The 18517-nt window shown below is 40.5% G+C and overlaps 2 protein-coding genes across 3 annotated transcripts; both read right to left on the reverse strand.

Moving 5' to 3' along the window:
• Positions 1-745: 745 nt before the first annotated feature.
• tdrd7a (tudor domain containing 7 a) lies at positions 746-14905 on the reverse strand. 2 transcript variants are annotated; one of them, XM_035146840.2, is made up of 22 exons: positions 14645-14905; positions 13143-13361; positions 12818-12962; positions 12571-12685; positions 12251-12343; positions 11868-11905; positions 11615-11655; positions 10715-10885; positions 9625-10293; positions 9311-9504; positions 8118-8310; positions 7906-8017; positions 7502-7713; positions 7086-7220; positions 6184-6267; positions 5952-6086; positions 5210-5320; positions 4800-4980; positions 4462-4628; positions 3143-3333; positions 2279-2439; positions 746-1546 (listed from the first exon to the last, which is right to left on the reverse strand). In XM_035146840.2, exons 2-22 carry the CDS (start codon positions 13344-13346, stop codon positions 1314-1316), a joined length of 3585 nt encoding a protein of 1194 aa, XP_035002731.1. In that variant the 5' UTR covers positions 13347-13361; positions 14645-14905; the 3' UTR covers positions 746-1313. The 2 variants fall into 2 exon arrangements, with proteins under 2 accessions (XP_035002731.1, XP_035002733.1); XM_035146842.2 differs by lacking the exon at positions 14645-14905 and adding an exon at positions 14323-14465.
• Positions 14906-15707: 802 nt separating this feature from the next.
• LOC118117320 (stimulated by retinoic acid gene 6 protein-like) lies at positions 15708-16842 on the reverse strand. Its single transcript, XM_035169468.2, has 3 exons — positions 16754-16842; positions 16212-16355; positions 15708-15999 (listed from the first exon to the last, which is right to left on the reverse strand). The coding sequence occupies exons 1-3, from the start codon at positions 16782-16784 to the stop codon at positions 15758-15760; spliced, it is 417 nt and encodes a 138-aa protein (XP_035025359.2). The 5' UTR covers positions 16785-16842; the 3' UTR covers positions 15708-15757.
• Positions 16843-18517: the final 1675 nt, after the last annotated feature.

Raw genomic sequence — 18517 nt, forward strand, 5'->3', positions numbered from 1 at the left:
CTCCGCAGGACATGTCTGAATACGGCTTCATATACAAGATTTACTTTTCTTGCGTTACTCTTTCATACATTGTATGCCAGCTATTTCTGCAGTCGTTAAGCAACTGACACAATTTTATTTTTAATTCTGCTGGATATCAAGCAATGCAGCAACAGAACAAACATTGTGCTTTGAGTAAGTAGGAAGGAAACTTTGCAAATGCACCGTAAGTAAGCTTTCTTAAGGTCACAGCCGAATGCTGTGTCTCAATTCAGGGACTGCATCCTTCGGAGGCTACATTTGAAGACCGATTGCATCAAAGAGGCACAAATTACTAGATTGTCTCACTTCGAAGGCTCTTTAAATGCGTCCAACAAATGCATCTTTTCAATCCTGAGGAACGAAGGTTCCAACAGGTTGATCCTTTTTGGCCCAAACTATCCCAGGATTCATTGCGTCTTGGTGACGAACTGATTTTCAAAGATAAGAAATCAGATGCTTGTGTTTCACTCGTCAACTCAACCATAAATTCTCATCCATGTTACTGAATGGTGTAAAATTTCATTATTGACAGCTGAGACTGACAATTGCTCGAGCGTGTGTATCATTAGGACCTCACCATCCCCCGATCACTACAGCACAGATTCTGGCTCAAATGCACAAGATGGCAACATTCATATCCAGGATATTTTGGCTCCATTACTGGATAGTGGGAGGAAGTGGAGACAAAACCTTCTTTAAAGTGCTCAGTCATAGTACACCCTCATCCGCTCGAATGTTTATTAGAACACATTGTGAACAACTTTTCAACTTCAAACAGTAGAAGTATTTTTTTCAGCCAAGTAACACAAGATGAACAATTCCAATCATGTTTTAACAACTAAAGAGTTATTAAGTTGTGCTTACAAGTGCAGATAAGTCAAGTGAATTGGATTAGTAAAACACATTATTATGTACACAAAACAAAGTGCAAAATGAACCACACAGCAAAAAAACTAATTAAATGAGGTCATATAGTCACAACATAACATGCAACACAAAGGTGACTTAACTAGAAGGAAGTCTGTCAGTCCTTAAAGTCTGGAAAATTATTCCTCAGCAAAACAAAAACCTCAGTGTTATCTTCACAAGAGCCTTGGCTCTTTGTAATTCTTTGATTGGCAGAAAGATCCAGAAAGTGGTGAAACACTTGGCTATAAAAGTCTCCTAGGATTTTCAGATTTTAGAAAATTATAGGACCATCAAAAACAGTGGCTTGTTAAAAAAAAAAAAGTATAGTTTTGTAGTCGGAGTCTGATAACTGATTTATTTCCAACCGTGTTTGAAGAGACTCCTTACGCAGCTGAAGACAGCTCGACGTCCATGTCGACCATGAGGGTGTGAATCCACAGGTCCTTCTCCTCCAACGTTGTGTCCACAAGATAAACGGTCAACCGGGGCTCTCTCAGCTTGCCTTTAACCTCTGACCCCTCATGCACACTCACCACCTGGGCTACCAGTGCTTTCTTCTCCACGTGGTTTCTGAATAAAATGGAGGCCTCCTCTGACCACTGGTGCTTCTTCACACCTGGAGGACAAACAGGAGGAGATACAACTGAATGTGGACAGATACTGAGCTTAACATCTGGGTATCGGTGATCTGGCTGATGACACAAAATGCTCCACTTTGTCTTACCAAGGGTCATTGAGACGCATAAAAAAAAACAATCATTTATTCAGAGCAAACTAACCGTGTAAAGTTTAGAGCAACAAATCAACAAAACATGCATACATAGAGTATAGATCCCACACAGAAGCAGCCAGGGATTCTTGCATTTAATGAGGACAGTTTATTTAAAATTCAGAAATAGAGTAATAAATAATTGAGAGAGAGAGTTGGATAAATGCTTATGGAGAAATCCCAAGGGCTGAAAAGTAATTAATTCTGACTATAAAGAACACATTTAAAAACGATTCATGGCATTATCCCGCACATATAAATAAAATATTATAAAATTAGACCATAGACTGAGCATCATCAAAGACATGACAGCCCCCCAAAAGTAAAGCCAGAACTTCTCCATCACCCCCTGGTGGCTGGCTGCAGTATAGGTCATAAATCCCACCCCCTTCTTGATAGCAGATGGGCCATGGGACCAAACTCAAAAGTCAAAGTACACGTCAAATACATTTTTCTCAAAGACGCTATGTAATTTTAGGTAGCTCTTAACTGATAAGTTGGAGGAAGTAGTGATGCGTCATCCATCTTTATTGACTGTCTATGCAACAGCCAAACAACGACTATTACATTCAAACTCACCTGCCAGTTGCGCAGTGACAGCCTGGAAAGGCAGTTGTCGGAATTCCTCGATCAGGGGCCTGATGAGATTGCTGTTGATATGCTCATGTTTTCCATAGTCGAGCTCGTAGAGAGACACCAACCCGTTGGCCAGAATGTCTTTCACCTGAACGCGGTGCCAGCTGTTGAAACACAATCAACCATTAACAATAGTATCTTGTTTTTGAGAGATTTACACAACTAGCAATGCTCAGGCACCAATCACGAGAATCCATTAGCCTACAACAAAGTATTCCTCCCATGAAAGTGTCAATGCTATTAAAGCCCCTACAAGGAGTTTGTAACTGGTTATGAAACGGTCATATCTTAATATTGCTGCCTCTTTAGGACCTACAACAGTAAAGGAGACAATCAAGGACAAATTGGCTTTTTCTATAAAGTTTTCTCAATGTCTGTGGTCGGGTCTGATTACCCGCGAAGTCAGAGCAATGATTTACGACAGTCAAGCTGGGAAAGAGAGACGGTGGTCTGAGAAGATGATGTAAACTGAGCCAGTCCCTGTTTCATGTTGTATCATTAGAGTAAAAACAATAACAAAAACAAGAGAGCTGCAGTGTTTTCTTGGCGAGTCCTGAACTCCTTCCGAAACGAATGCATGTGCTGTCTCCAATATCAAATGAGATTATCTACTGGACAGAAGCACTTATAATTTAACTTTGAGATCTACACAAGTTTAAAAAGATGTTACTATGACAACATTGTCTGTGTGATGGATGAATGGACATCAAACACACTCTTTGAGCACACTCTTCGCAGGAGCCATGTGTGTAAGGTACAAACTACAAATCACATTGGCATTAACTAAAAACACATTAAATCACTTACTTCTTGTCTATTCTGGCAGCACAGAAATCTCCTCTCTGAATGTGTGTGGGGGTAGTGGTCTTGTGTTGGTTATAGTAGAAGATCATCTCCCCCATCAAAACCGTTAGCTTATGCAGGTCCTGCCATGGCTGTAGCACAAAGTACCTGGGGTGGCAGGCCACCGGCACAAACACATCCATGTTCTGACCAGGCTGAAAGAACAGGAAGAAGAGAATGAGGTGTTTACTACCACATGGCATTTTGGACCTTTATTTTTTGGAGGGACAGTTAAGGCACATTTATGCTGCCTTTACAGAGGAAAACAGCCGTCCGTTAAAAACTATTAAGCAGTACATCCTCAACAGGGCAGCACAGAGTTGAGAGTTCTGACAAAAACACACATTGTGACGGTGGAGGAGGTTTTGATAAAGAAACTTGAAAAGGCGGCTGTAAATCCCTGTGTCCAGTAGAGGTGAGGAAATTATGTTTTTTCCGATGCATCGCTATGTGGACGACTCTGCATAGATGGCTTAAAGCAGGGGTCGGCAACCTTTTTGACAATAAGTGCCAATGTAAAATTTTCTTGTTAATTAGTGTGCCATCAACATTTTTTTATATTAAGTTTTATTATTGAACCACATTAATATTTCGAACAGACATGTCATTTTATTCCATCCATATTGGCTATATATAGAACAACACTTTAAAGAAACATGTTTATCTCATTATGGTTGCAATAATAAGTTTGTCATTAACCCCACCAACCACACTCATTCAGAATTGCAAAAGCTTGCTTCAAAGACTTTGAGAGAGTTGGCTTCTCATACCTGGACACTGCGCATTTGATCGATTCTCCCTTGTCTGCCTGATCTTTGAAACTTCTTTCGTGCTTTGTCTCAAAGTGGCGCTTAACACTGAACGTTCGGCACACAACATTTTCAAATGTGCACAACGCACAGGTACAGGCAGACACACACATGCACACACGCACGCACACACACACAAACATAGCTCTCTGAATCGGAATTGAATTGAGAGGTGCCAAGAGATTCCCACCCCTAGTGCCCAGGAGGACTCTTCTCAAACACTTACCGTTGTTGAAATTTCATCCCCTTGTCTTAATTTCGTCTCACCTGAACTATTGGCTACACTGCACCCCCCAAAACACGCGCGCGCACACGCGCAGCTCCGTCTGGTTCATTCATATCCGTAAGCTTTCAGAAGATGTACAAGAATAGGCACAAACTGAATGCAGAGTACTGACAGAATGCTCTGTTCGTTTTTATATACGTATCCAATGTTGAGCATGAATGAGATATGGTTTGTTCCCCTCCACACACCTGGGGAAGCTCCAGTAGAGGAGGCAATGGAAGTGGCTGCTTCCCATTTTTGGTGGTTCCATTTGTGAGCGAGGAGTCGGCTTCGTAGCAAGGCTGGTTTGAAGTCTTAACGAAAGGGCTCGGAACTGAGCTGTTCAGAGTCAACTTCTCTACTAGAACATCGAGACCTAGGTAAACACAAGTACATGCAAAACATCTTCAAATGGAGAGTTCATTTCAAAGTCATTGTGCTTTAAATACAAATAATAAACAATAAAAAATGTGTCGCTGCCCCAATGTTTTAATTTCACATGTTAGAACAAAGAAAAAAAGGAGTACTAGCCCCTGTATAGTATTACCTGTATCCATGCTTTTGTTACTGCTGGTGACTGTGTAGTTGTTCTGTGTGGTGAGTTTCTGCCACTGCTCAGACTGAGCCAGCTCATGGTTGATGCTCTTGTGCAGTTCCTGGCTGTCAACACCGACGAAGAGGTACATATAGACCAGCAGTGCCCCTTTGTGCTTGTCTAGTTTCATGATCTGAAATGGGGCATATACAAAGTCAGAAAGATTCTAGAGGTCAGCATGACTGTTCACACTCCCTTGAAGAAGCCAACCATAACCTGAGCCCTTACAGCTCCCGTCTATCAGGCAGTATTTAACCATGGCTTTATTCGTAAACTTAATTCGCAAAGTGTGTATATTTAGATTATAACTGAACTCTAACTTAGCTGTAAGCTTCACTTGTTAACCATGTTAAATATATAACCTTCATTTTACAGTCTTCAGAGCTCATGACAGCCTCCTCCATCCACTGAACGGCCTCTGGGCTCCATTCGCCCTCTGGAACTTCGAGGTCAGCCAGACGACATTTGATAGCCTGGAGAGATCAAACATTATACAGTGTTAGGATCTTTAGGAAGTTTGTTGATGCCCTTTGCTGAATTATCCTTTAAGTACTATTGACAGAAGGTTTAAATCAAGGAATGAATGCTACTCCAGCCATTGCATTGGTTGGAGATTAAAGCAACAATGTAAGTTTTGGTGGGCAACAGCACCCTCTGCTGGTACATAATTCTGTTTGGCTCTGAGTCCAAGTGGTTACCGAACAATGTATATTCCTTATGATGTCTGGCATACTCAAACAGAACTGCTGTCAATAACAAACATGTCAAACTCCAAGCAGAATTCTTGTTATTTTAAAAGAATCTTTCTTTATCGCTGGTATGAAATTACTAATACATCTTTTTAATGACCTACATTTCAGCATCGTTTTAAAACTTCCTGGACCGGATTCTGACAGTTAAAGCCGCTGACTGTCATTCGGTTTGGCACTTCTTGTGGGAGATTGTACCTGCTCACCAACACTACATAGCGCAAGAAAAAGGTGTGAAGAACATGAGTGGGCTGAAGGTCACCAGCTCTGTGCAGCATGGTCGTTACTTTATGCTAAAATAGTATAATATTGGTTTAAGGTGGACATACCACAACAGCCCAAAACAATAACTGACCTGCGGTGGGATGATGGTGAAGTCTTTGAGTAAAGGAGGGGGAATCTCTCGGAGAGCAGTCACCTCTACAGTTGCAGGGATCCCCAAGTCAATGAAGAGGATCTCCAACACTCTGTTGTTGTACATGTTGGTGATCTAAAAACAAGAACAACACAGGAGTGGGAGCCAAAGAAATAAACGGGTTTATTTTAATACATTTCAATATTAACCCATTTTATGATTCTGATCTTACCTCGACTCTGGACCACTTTCCTTTGTAGCTGGCAAGACAGAACTTTCCACTGAAGGGTCTGGACACCAGGGACTCAGACGTCATCTGGTAGGAACAATTACAGTGACTACGTTTACAAAGACAGCAATATTCTAAGCTTTGATTTTATTCACAATAGGACAATATTTATATAATGCTGTTGCTAATGAGTTGCTAATAGAATATTCCATTCACATTCATGTCCACATAATGCAACTAAGATCACAAAGCTCCACATGTCTTAATTCAAATATTCTGAGTGATATCTTATTTGGGTTAAGATAATCAGAAAATGCTGTTTAGATGACAGCATCTTATTCAGACTATTGTTTTATTACAGTTAATATCATAATATTGTTGTTCATGTAGACATACAGTTTTAAAAGAGGAAAATTGGAGTTGAAAACACAAAACGTGTAAAACCCTGAACAAAAGACACTGATAAACACTGCTAAGCAAAACAGTGATTTCTTACAACTTGATACAACCTTGAGTCAGAGAATTACATAAAGTCATCCATGGTTTTCTCATCTTGACAAATGTACAACCTTGTTTGTCAGCCTCTGTCTGCCTACTCTGAACAAACAGTGTAGATAACACCAAACAGGTCTGGTTTTATAAAGTACTACGAACCATTTCTTCTTCAAAAGAAAGCTTTGTAATTCAGTGAATTTACAACAGTTAGGATATTTCAAACAGTATCGAATCAGTAAATTCAAACCTGTGACTTGTGTCATCATGACCTGAAACAGCCTCTCTCTGCATCAAGAAGCTCAATAAAGAGACACCAGAAAACTAGACTGCAGCTACTATACTGTCACTTTAAATGTTCCACAACACAGGTGCAGGAGTAAAATGAGATATTTGTGTACTGTGACGTCTACCTGGAAGATGAAGAAGGCCTCTGTTTTTTCCAGTAACTTGTTAAGTTTTGCTGTTCCTCTGGAGGGAAGCTGGCAGTAGATGATGCCATCTGGACTCACTTTTGTGACGCACATGTCCTGTTGGGTAACTTGCAACTACAGGCAACACAAAGAGTAGAGTTAGATAATACAGCAGGGGGTTGATAACAAAATTGTGTGTCACTGAGGACTTACAAGTTACTGGTTTAATTCAAAACAAATGAAAAATGCAGAGCTCTTATAAACACATTTTTGGCTACTAAAGCATAAGACAAAATAATATAAGAACGGAACAAAACCACCACTTGCTGGGTTAGGGCTGTCTTCAATGTACAACAAAAACAAAGGAAGCTTGTACTTCGGCATTACTACACATGTGATAACTTCATCAAACTTACAGTCAGAGGGTTGTTCATGGTATTGTCCTGCAGGCTCTTGAGGCAGGTGGAGTTAATGTTAATGTCATCATCCTGGGACGTGTCGTACAACACTACCAAAGGCCCCTCGATCTGCTGACACGGCTCCAATGTCTCCATAAGCAGAATCTTCCCAACTACCAACTTATCTAGGGAGGACTGGACAAGTGGGTGGGAGCTGATAGTCTCTAAACCTGATCAGAGGAAGGTAAAGAAAAGGGAGATAAAAGGTAATCAATTCAGGGCTATTTATAACTATATGGTATTGACCAATGTAAATGTTTTGTCCTTCATTTAGAGAAAGAGTTCTCCTGCGATATCTTTAGGGCTTTCACCGACATCAGACATATAAAAGTCTTCAGGTAAATTCCTTATCTTGCATGTACCTGCCAGTCTCACATTAGTGGCCTGGAAGGGCAGAGAGAGGAAATCCTGGTGCAGCTCCAGCAGATTACTCCCACTCGTCTCCACAGAGAAGCCATAGTCAACATAATACACCTGATAGGCAGACACAAACAAGAGCTCTTTTGATACAGAAACACTGACCCGAGCTGTAGCTACAGAATGCCTTCATCCAACAAACTGAAGGATTAGTTACCTTGACCTTGTTAGGGGCCATAACCTCTGTGACCTGAGCTCTGGCCAACTCGTCTCCACCCTCTCCCCTGACTGCTATCAGCTGACCAACAAGAGGGTTAGACAGAGGGCGGTGGGTGGAGCCTTGGCTGTAGAAGGAGCACATCGCATCCTCCATGGCTTCCTGGGCATTGGAGTAGTTCTCGCCTACATACCTGAACAGACAGAATACATTTTTTTCCAGCTTTATCACAATATGCATGGCAGGCAGCACACATTGACATTGCTTTCACAAAATAATGGCTCATATTTGTTTTCACATTGTTGAGACTGCACCAAACTAATTACAGTTTTCTGTATAGCCTAGTGAACCTGATAGTGTTGGTAAATGTGTAGAAATATAAAAAATGCCAGAAATGTTAATGTGATATATTGTGAATTATTTCAAATATAAATGTAATAATCTGACATAATACCAGGGTAGTTCCCTCCATGCGCATAACACAAAGTGCCAAAGGGGGCACCACAATTATGATTATCATCATAAGCCATCACTACTCCACTGACCTGACTCACTTTACACTTCAATAACAAACACTGATCACAAGTTATTAGTATTTAGTATTAAGTATTTAAAGTATTGAAAAAAAGTCCAACATTTTGCAGGAATGCAGTTTAACTGCCACACACGACATAATGTAATGTGACGCGCACATCCAGAACGATCCGGATTCATGATCCGACACTACCGATAAAAACTAAATAAAAGGTGATCATCACTTTGTGTGAAGAGCGACAGAGACAAGCTCACACACACACACACACTCCTGCAGGTAAGTTCTTCCTGCAGATTATGACACAACACTGTGTTTTAACTTCATTGTTGCAGAAGAAGCGAGGCAGAGTTGAATGAATTCAGCAGGTTATTATAAAGTTGGATGAGTGACACTGTGCCCCCGGGGTTCACAGGAGTGTGCCTTCATTCAAACGAGGGTTGAGCGTCACAACTATGCTTTGATATCAACATAGTAAATGAAAAATAGAAACAATTGGGTTGTTTTATTCATCGTTATGTATTGTGTCTTTATCAGCAAGGTTTTGTACTGTATCATGGCTCAGCAATTAAAATAAATGTTTGGTGAGTGAAACATTTCTTTTCTGTGAACCCTATGTTAAAAATTTGAAATGTACCAATAATCTGAATGTGTGCCCTACCTTATGGTGACAGCATTGCTGCTTTTAGCATCAGTAACTAGCACAGAGGGATACTGCTCTGAGGGACGAGGCAGACCGGGAGTAATCTTGGGCATCGGGACCTCGAGACCAGAGGGGAAGGGACAACTGCACTGCTGCCTTGCTTGTCCGTCTGTGGCTTCCATGTCTGTGCTGTCTGAGATATACAGGATGGCCTGGCCAAATGGAAATATATTAATGACAGACATAATGTATACAAATAATTTAAGATAAGGTCGGATTAACTTGTAAAATGTGTGATATCTGGTACACTGAGTGCCATCGTATTCACTTACCCTGTTCTTGTCGTGTGGTATGGGGTACTCCACAGAGCACATATCCAGGAGAAGAGGCAAGTGGTCCAGAACATTCTCAGGAAATGGCGTCTTATATGTCTCAATGAACAGTTTCGGCAAAGCATGGGCCCACAAACCTTGGCTGTACTTGGTCAGAAGCTCCTTTATTCTCTGACGCACTTCGGCCGACACAGTGTCAGCAGAAGTTGTTGAGAAAGGGGCAGAATCAGAGGTAGAGGACAAGGTGAGCTTCGAAAGGGGTAAAATGTCATGACCAGGTGGAGTGTTTTTCTTCTGGGTAGTTCTTATATTGTGATTATCTTTACATTCTTTGGCTGCACGACTGGCACGTGGGGGTATTTGGGGAGCAAGAGCTGGGTTGTGGACAGGGCTACGCAACGTGACAGAGGAGAGCTGCTTGCCTGAAGAGGCAGCAGCAGGTTGGGGAGGAAAAATGAAGGTGGGCTGAACTAAAGGGCTTTTGGAGCAAGAGGTGGGTTCTTCAGGTGTTGAGGGACATGGAGAATTTCGTGTGGTGCTGGCTTCTGAGTTAGTGGGAGATGTTAGAGGGGTGTTGTTGGCGGTACTTCGAGGGACAACAGAGAGCGTTTGAAGCAGAGGGGGGTAGACCAGCCTGTCAGCTCGGTTATTACAGGATGTTTGCTCCACCTGTGAAGGACACATGAGCAAGAAGATAAGGGAAAGAAGGAAAGATTCTGACTCTTACCTAAAAAAGGTTTTGTATAATATGAATTTGTGGGACAAAATATAAGCTATTTACAATTCTGAATCATCAAACTATGTCCACAAGTTGGGGCAACCATAAATGTTTTCTCAAGTTAAGAAATATGTAGATACAATAAAACATTAATTCAAGTATTAAACATGCTCTTCAGACAAATACAAAAACGCGACAGAACCTGGTTTCTTAACATTGGATTTGATTCAAATGCATCACAGTAACCACTTTCAAAAATATAAAATGAAAAGGATACTCAAACAGACTCTTAATGAACTAATCTAAAAAGAATATACAGGGGTGGCCTGTAGTTACACAATTAAAAAACATGTTGATGCGTAATCATCTCACCATACAGATGTGTGTCCACTTCTCCAGGTCTTTGAGCACCTGAGGGTGAAGACTCTGACTGAACATTTTACTGTAGACCTCTGATATCTTTGACATCCACAGTCCACTGCAGTACTTCTTCAGAAGGTGAGTTATTCTGCTCTGCATCAGCCGCACGTCATACAGGCTGGACTGCATGGACAGAATTCATGATTTATCACTACACGCATATCCACATGCTCTTTTGGTTTAGTACAAACATGAACACACAGTAAACCAATTGGCAAAATAAATTCCTTAATCGGTTTGGGTATCATTTGTGTTTTTGCCAATACTGGTGCTAAATCAATACTTTTAAACAGTTCCAGTGTCTAACAGTGCCAGAAATTAGGATTTTTTTTAATTTAAAAAAACACTGCATGTCTCAAAATCTTTTTGCGTGAAATACTGAGACACTTCCAGTGTTTTATCTTAAGGTATTTTGTTTTTGTCGATTCAAGTTTGAGTTAGCTACTTGCTAGCTGTAGGCTAACCTATGTGAGAGTGTGTTGCCACAAGAGTGAAATAGAATGTTAACTAGACACTTGCAGTGATGTTTATGTTGCCTGTAAGCAGAGCGACTATTTTAGTGCAGAATTCAGGCACTGAAATCCGGCACAGAAATCTGCATTGTGATTCGTTCCGGTACATACCGGCCTTGTAGGTACCGGTGCCTTTAAAAGAGTTTATGGAAAACATCTACTGTGACATAACTGAATCGGGTGGGGATACATATTCTGTATAAACAGAAAATTTATATATTCGTCTAGCATATATTTTCTTCTTACAATTTCCTTGCCTAATATAAAAAAAAAATTCTCCTAGGCTGTGAAGTAATTTCCATGAGAGACAAAGCTCAGAGATACAGCGATATTTTTGTACCTTGGATAGATTTGGTCTGGAAGCTTGTTCAGGGGGCTTCTCTGTGGAAAAACAGTGCAAATGAAGAAAGGAAATAAAACATTAAAGAGATGCAGCAGAGCAATTTTCCTGGTTGTTAATCTGATTCTTATTTTTAAATATGCTCTGTAATTCCTTCCCCAGGGTCATGTGGAAAATAGCTCAGCAGTGTACAGATCTACAGACGTAAAACTGTTGTGAAATAAATGATCTAAATCACAAGGGTCTGACTTACCTTCAGGTTTCTGGCAGTTTGCAAAGCTGGTCTCTTTCCTGTTGGCAACAAAGCAGTGTTTTTTTGTTTTTCATAGTAACACCGTCAATGCAAATGCCAGTACTACAGTTCTAGAGACAAGATTAAGCCAATACAGGGTTTATCTAGTGCTGTATTGCAATATAATATTAATAATATGTCTTGATATAATAGTCCAATAGCCCAAATAGATAAATATGTTCAGATTCGTCTGTGAATTGTTTTGAGAGTGACACATGAGGAGACTGAACATGAGATGCGCACACAAAAATAATTGTCCATGGTAATATTTTAGCATCAAGTACTGTTTCATTAAGGCAGTTAACATGGTAACTTAGCAGGTTTGTCCACATGTGTATATTCACCTGTCAGGCAGGACACACTGTCTCACAGCTGGTTGAGGAGCAGGTTGTCTGTGTTCGACAGGAGTGATGTAGCTTAACCTTTGGTCCCGCTGCCTGATGTTTGGACACAATGCAAGAGAAACTTAGTATTTTTGTTTTAGAATACACTCAAGACAAGACAAAGCATATTTAGAAGAATAAATAAACAATACTCCATTACAGGATATTTTGGACAACCAATCACTTCATATTTCTGAATGGCTGATGTCCAACCAAGTTTTAAGTGTAGCCACAGCTCATCATGTCTCGACAAATCTTTAATGCTGATATTGTCTTTCTACCTGTAGTCTCCTGATGCACTGCAGCCTCTGAAGCCACCGTGACCCCGAGAACGACTTGATGTCCAGTTGGAAGCACCACCAGCTGAGGGCTGGCGGAGGGAGGACCTCGGCCTCACTGAGAGTAAGGAAAGAGGGATAAGAGTTTTGTTTGATGAATGATGAGAAACATTTTTTGGAGGTTTACGTCCCTGCATCTTATTTCAACTAATAAACAATTTGTGTTTATTCAGTAACAAGTGTCTCCTACAATTGAGCATGAGGGGGTTGGAGGGTTTGAATCTCATCTTGCAGTTGACGACTTGGGAGCGGCCGGATTTCTTGGAGCTCCTCTGCCTGGCCACCAGCTCAGCAATGTGGGCCGTTTCTCTACACACTGTGGCAAAGCATTTCAGCTGCAAAGCAGATTCATTCATTACACTTACAGACAAATGTATTCCCATGAGAGTCAGAACACTGCTTAGGATTTAGCAAAATTTGCAGAGGTGCAAGGATGCAAAAATATTAGTCAAACCAATTCAGACTTTGTGAAACAGTGGCCGTAAGCCAAGGTGAATGACAAAAGCAGCACTTACCTCACCCATGCGGTACTCCAACTGGACCACAGAGGGGATACTTCTGAGGAAGTCCTCCAGTTCAGAGAAGCCCAGCTTCTTCAGCGGGATGTTCTGTCCACACAGTGACCGGTACTCTGACTGGAGACTGTTGATGGACACACCACCCTTGCTGGACTGAAGAACAGACCGCAACATTTTGTGGATCGCCTCGCTGTCCGACATCCTGGCGGATACACACTGAAACCGAGACAGCACAGAAATTAAAATCAGAAACACCTAAAGCGACGTGAATCATAATTGTGCTTCCAGAACATTCTGCTGTTCTGTCATTGGGTTCTGTTGTATTTCAGTCAGAGCTACAACCAATATATAGATTTTTATTTTTTAATCAATTATTTATTTAGAGTTGATAAAAACAAAGATTGTAGATCACCAAGCACATCTTAGGCTTCCTTCAGGGAAGAGGAATAATCACAGGGAATGGAAGAAAAGAAAAACTGTACACACACACAAATATATTTTTAGTTTAGACTTATTTCAGACTCGTAAGTACAATCATCATATACAGGGATTTAAAACACATACACTTTTGTTCCAGTACTTCCAAAAAACAAGGACTACTTTGTGTATACACACACACAGTATACATGCACCTATCCACATATCTATGTATACACATATTTTAAAACTACATACATACACATATCTAAATAATTATATGAACTCAATCTATTAAAGCTGTTTGGTAAATTGAGAAGATACCCACTACAATAAGAGCCCCAGTGAAGGGTTTCCACTCCAGAGTTTGAGGTGATTTACAGTCTGGAAAGGTCAATGCATACAAATTACAGCTGATCATTAATGAATCAATTTAAAAACATGTGAGAATCATGCAAACCAACAGACTTGATGACATAAAACCGTGCGCTTTAAGCACAACGTACTAATGCATGTATATATAATTAGCCATGTTGCATTGAAATAATGTTATTTAGTGCTCAAAGTATTGTCTCCTTGGGGTTTTAATTGATCCTGTTTATAAGGGCTAATTGTTTGGCCTGCCTACCATGTGGAAGTTCGTTTTCAAGTTAGCGGAACAACATGCGGAGGAGCAAACAGTCCTGACGGCCACGATGGTCGAACAACAAACTCATTCACTTTCAACCGGAGACTTTCAGGTGGCTTTTAAACCACTAACCTGCGCGGTGCGGGTGTAGTTTCTGTGCTAAGTTCAACTCAAACCCCGGTCGCTCCTCGGTGTGAACCCGCAGACAGGCGACGTCTCAGCGCTCACTTGTATGGCAGGTGCGGGAACAACATGCGCGTTAGCTAGCGGCTAACCGCGGCTAACCACGACTAAGCGCCTGTCGTGCTGCTTGTAGCCCGCGGTTCGTAGCTAACAGTGAATCACGTGTGTTCGTCTTCTCACAGTTGGACGTGTACAAAGAGCTCGACAATTTTCCCGCAGTGACGAACGACATTAACTCGAACTATTGTTTTTTGTTCAATGTGTAATTTACCTGTAACTTCGACTTGTTTTCCGAACTGACGTGAATCTTCCTCTGCAGCCTCCGCAAGCACGAGCTCGTTCACGTTCACAAGGTCACTACCGGTTACTCAGATTTATTCATGATTTAAATTCAACACGTGTTCCTCAAATCTACACAATAAACATGTACGGAGATAAAACCGTCACGTTTAGGCAACGAGTTACGTCAAATACCGAAAATACTTGATTTGATCTTATCTTTGTTGAACGGCAATTGCTGCTTTTAAGTACAGTAGGAAATTTCAAACATCTAATATAGCCGCACAAACCCTGAAATATAGCCTCTGTGAATTGTGCATTTAATGTGGAAAGCTTGAGCTGGCTCCAAAAAACGACTTCAAAATCCATTTTACAGTCCCATGATGTAACTTTTACCAATTTGATTTTTATTTCCCTCTGTTTGTGCAACATATCCACATTTTCAACTTTCAAATGCACAGTAGAAGCTTCCTAAGAGTTCGTTATCCTCTTTTGTTTGCACAGGCCTGATGTCTGCAGAGACCAGGAAGAGACACCAAATGTTTATTGCTTTTTAAGACACACTTTTATCTGAACACCTTCCTGATCGTATTTGTTTTAAATTCCCCATTCACTGTCAAGATGTTTTCCCTGTTACATTTAAAAACTGATGATTTTTATTTTAATTTGGTGAGGATTTTATGAGTCTGTTTTATACGGTAAAGCTCTTTGCAATGTAAATTTTTAACAGTTGTCTACACATAAAGTTTATTATTATTATAGAGAAGCTATACAGTTAGATCTGTATTGCAAAAACCTCAAATAATACCCAGAATATCTGTGTGATGCAGCTGATTATAATAAAAAGTTATTGTGATTATGTACAAAGGTTCACATCTACTTCTGACTATATATAGACAATACAACAGTTCAAATTTGACTTAATGTATTTTCCAGCAGATGTTTCTAATTAATTAATAAAATCATAAACTCTGCCTTTGCCTTGTGAGACGACAAGCAGCACATTACTCCCTTAGCGACATGGTGATCCACCACAAAAGGGCTCATGTACAATCTTGGATTTCAAGCCTTTGTTTTATGAAAAAGAATCAATGGAAATGTTTCTTCAACAGTCCTCTGATGGAGTGACTATGACCTCTGGCAGGGACTGTGACTCCACTTGGCTTGTCTGCGTTAGTGAGGCCATGACCCAAGCCCGCACCAGCATGTCTGCCTGGGGAGATGAAGATGTCCGTAACAACGAGGATGAGGAGAGGTGCTGCTTTCTGAGCGGGATCAGATGAGGGTTTCTCAGCAAAGTGTGAAACAACATCCAGTGCCTCCTGGCCTTACTGTTAACAGGTGGTTCTACAAAAAATGGTTAATAAACTGGAAATTAAGATAATGAGGAAAGAAATGCACAAATAAAAATATTTTAATTATATCTCGGATCAACATAAGTGCCAGGTCTTTTAAAGGGAATCCCAATTTTGTTGAAAACTTGGTGCATCTTAGTGGACAGATTGAAGCAGTAGTTATTTAGTGGATTGTACATGTCATAGCTACACACACACACTGACCAGATGGCATGTTGTTGAATGTGGAGTATGCAGAAGCCTTGTGTCTCTCCAGCTTGTTGGAGACGAGCAGCTGACAGAAACACACCATGACTGGATTGTTATGATAGTGGTCAGCAAAGATCATCCCAATCCAAGTACTGTAGCCTGGAATGTGGGGAAATACTGTTACAGCCACACACCATAGATGAGACAGAATAGTATATTTACAATAGTCATGTTTATAGGTATATATATAAACATATATAATGTGTCTATAATATTTGTTTTTTTCTTAGATATTTTAGGAAAATGCTTAATTAAGGAAACGATAGCTAATTGACTGGATTGTGGATTAACCATCTCACTTATCTACAAACACATTAAAAAGTAATACATTTATATACACTGACTGCTTTATATAAAGCTTCTCTGACATATTCCTAAGCCCACCCTACTACTTGTCACAGTATGACAATGCTTTGTGAAATACTGTCATCTACTGGATGATGTTTTGCAAGCACCTCAGAGACTGTGTATATGTGTTGGAATGAATTTCATCTCACCGGCATCCATGCTTTCATATCCTCTCTGCATGATGGTTCGGTCTATGCGTGACACCAGCCACGTTCCTACAACGATGCTGCACAGCAGCCTCAAGATCCAGTTGCTGATCCCCATCACCACGTTGTAGAAAAAGAAGAAGTAGTTGAAGCAGTGGAACGCCTTCCTGTAGAAGAGGAGGAGAGGAAAGTACTGCACCATACAGATTTACACTGTTCTAATAAGATTTGACAAAGGGTCATTGAAGGGATCTTCCGCATTGCGAATTGCGATAATTTCATTAATGCCACTTTACACTAATGTTTGCATATAAGAAAATAGTTTCAGTTTAATTTCTTCCCTTGATATTTTCTTTATGCATCATCATCAAGTTCTTGCTTTTCGACGTGACATTAAGCTCTGTGGTGAGAAAATCGTTTTTACATGAATTAACAGATACCTGTGTAAAACTGTGGCTCTACTTTCAGAATCATTCAATTGCCACAGGAAGTTAAAGTGTCAACGTGTCAGAGTGACACAGTCACAGACAAGGACATCAGACTTTCCCAGGAAGATGCCTTTGAAATGTGGAATGATGGAGACATCACCTTGGCAGAGGTGTTGAAGGGATTGACCACTCCCTGTGGAGCACATTGTATTGTAAATTAGCCTGTCCTGGGTTTTTGATGTAGTATTCACCTTTTGTTGTCACAGAAGCATTGACCAACCCACTACACAACCTCTTGTTTCAGACTTGCCTTGATGTAATGGTAGAACCTTAACTCTGAATACTGACCATCAGACAGAGCTGTAGTGTCTTGTTGTGATGTCTGTCTCCACTGCAGAGTGAATGAAACTCATCTGAACCAGCCACAGAATCAGGGCCCAGTCACACACACTAAACTATTACTATACCATATTGCAGAATGTGCTTTGCCTGGAGTCAAACTTTGACCTGTGATATGTTTGAATGGGCCCTTAGACCTGAAGGATTTTTTATTCTTTCACCCATGTAAGTGAGGAAATTAAGTTTTAGGACTTCGTCATCACATTTTATCCTGAGCCAGTCCACATAACACAGCAAATAATTAAATATTACATTTTTAATCTACTGCTTTATTACCAACTCTTCCTCTTTCGACAGTATTTGCAGGCAAATAGATGATCTGAGTTTTAGTGTTGCATCCATCTGATGTTTTTATGGCGCCCACTTATAAACCCACCTGTTGTTAAGAGCCAGAGGTTTGTTTTTATCTGTCGGAGACATTTTGTCCTGGAGGAAGAAGATCTGCACCAGAGCAACCTGGAGAATCACCAGGCTGATTATCAGACCGATGGTGAGACTGAGAGACAAAGGAGAGAAAAGTAAAAATCCATCAGTAACAGTGTCTTTCTCTCAATCTAACCATCCAATCATTTATTCACAACCACAGGGAAAGCACTCTTACACAATGATTCCCAGGTTAGTGAGCATACTCAGTACTTTCCAATGCATAAACCCATAGACTGTATGGTTAAACCTAAAGAATCTGTTCAGTGTTGACGAAGGGAAATATAAAGTTTGCGTTTTTACAAAAACTGGATCAATGAACAGGATTTATTTTTATAATTTTTATTCATGTATTTCCACAGACCCAACACACTGACCCACACTCAAGCACAGTAGGTGGTGGTAATGCACCATACACATAAGGTGCCACCAGCCATTAAACAAAAAGAAGAAGAAGATGGTCAGTGTTGTCATGGCAGCAGATAAGTATCTGCTGCCATGTTAGCTATGGTTAGCT

The sequence above is a fragment of the Hippoglossus stenolepis genome, chromosome 2, assembly GCF_022539355.2.
Source record: "Hippoglossus stenolepis isolate QCI-W04-F060 chromosome 2, HSTE1.2, whole genome shotgun sequence".
Taxonomy (NCBI): Eukaryota; Metazoa; Chordata; class Actinopteri; order Pleuronectiformes; family Pleuronectidae; genus Hippoglossus; species Hippoglossus stenolepis.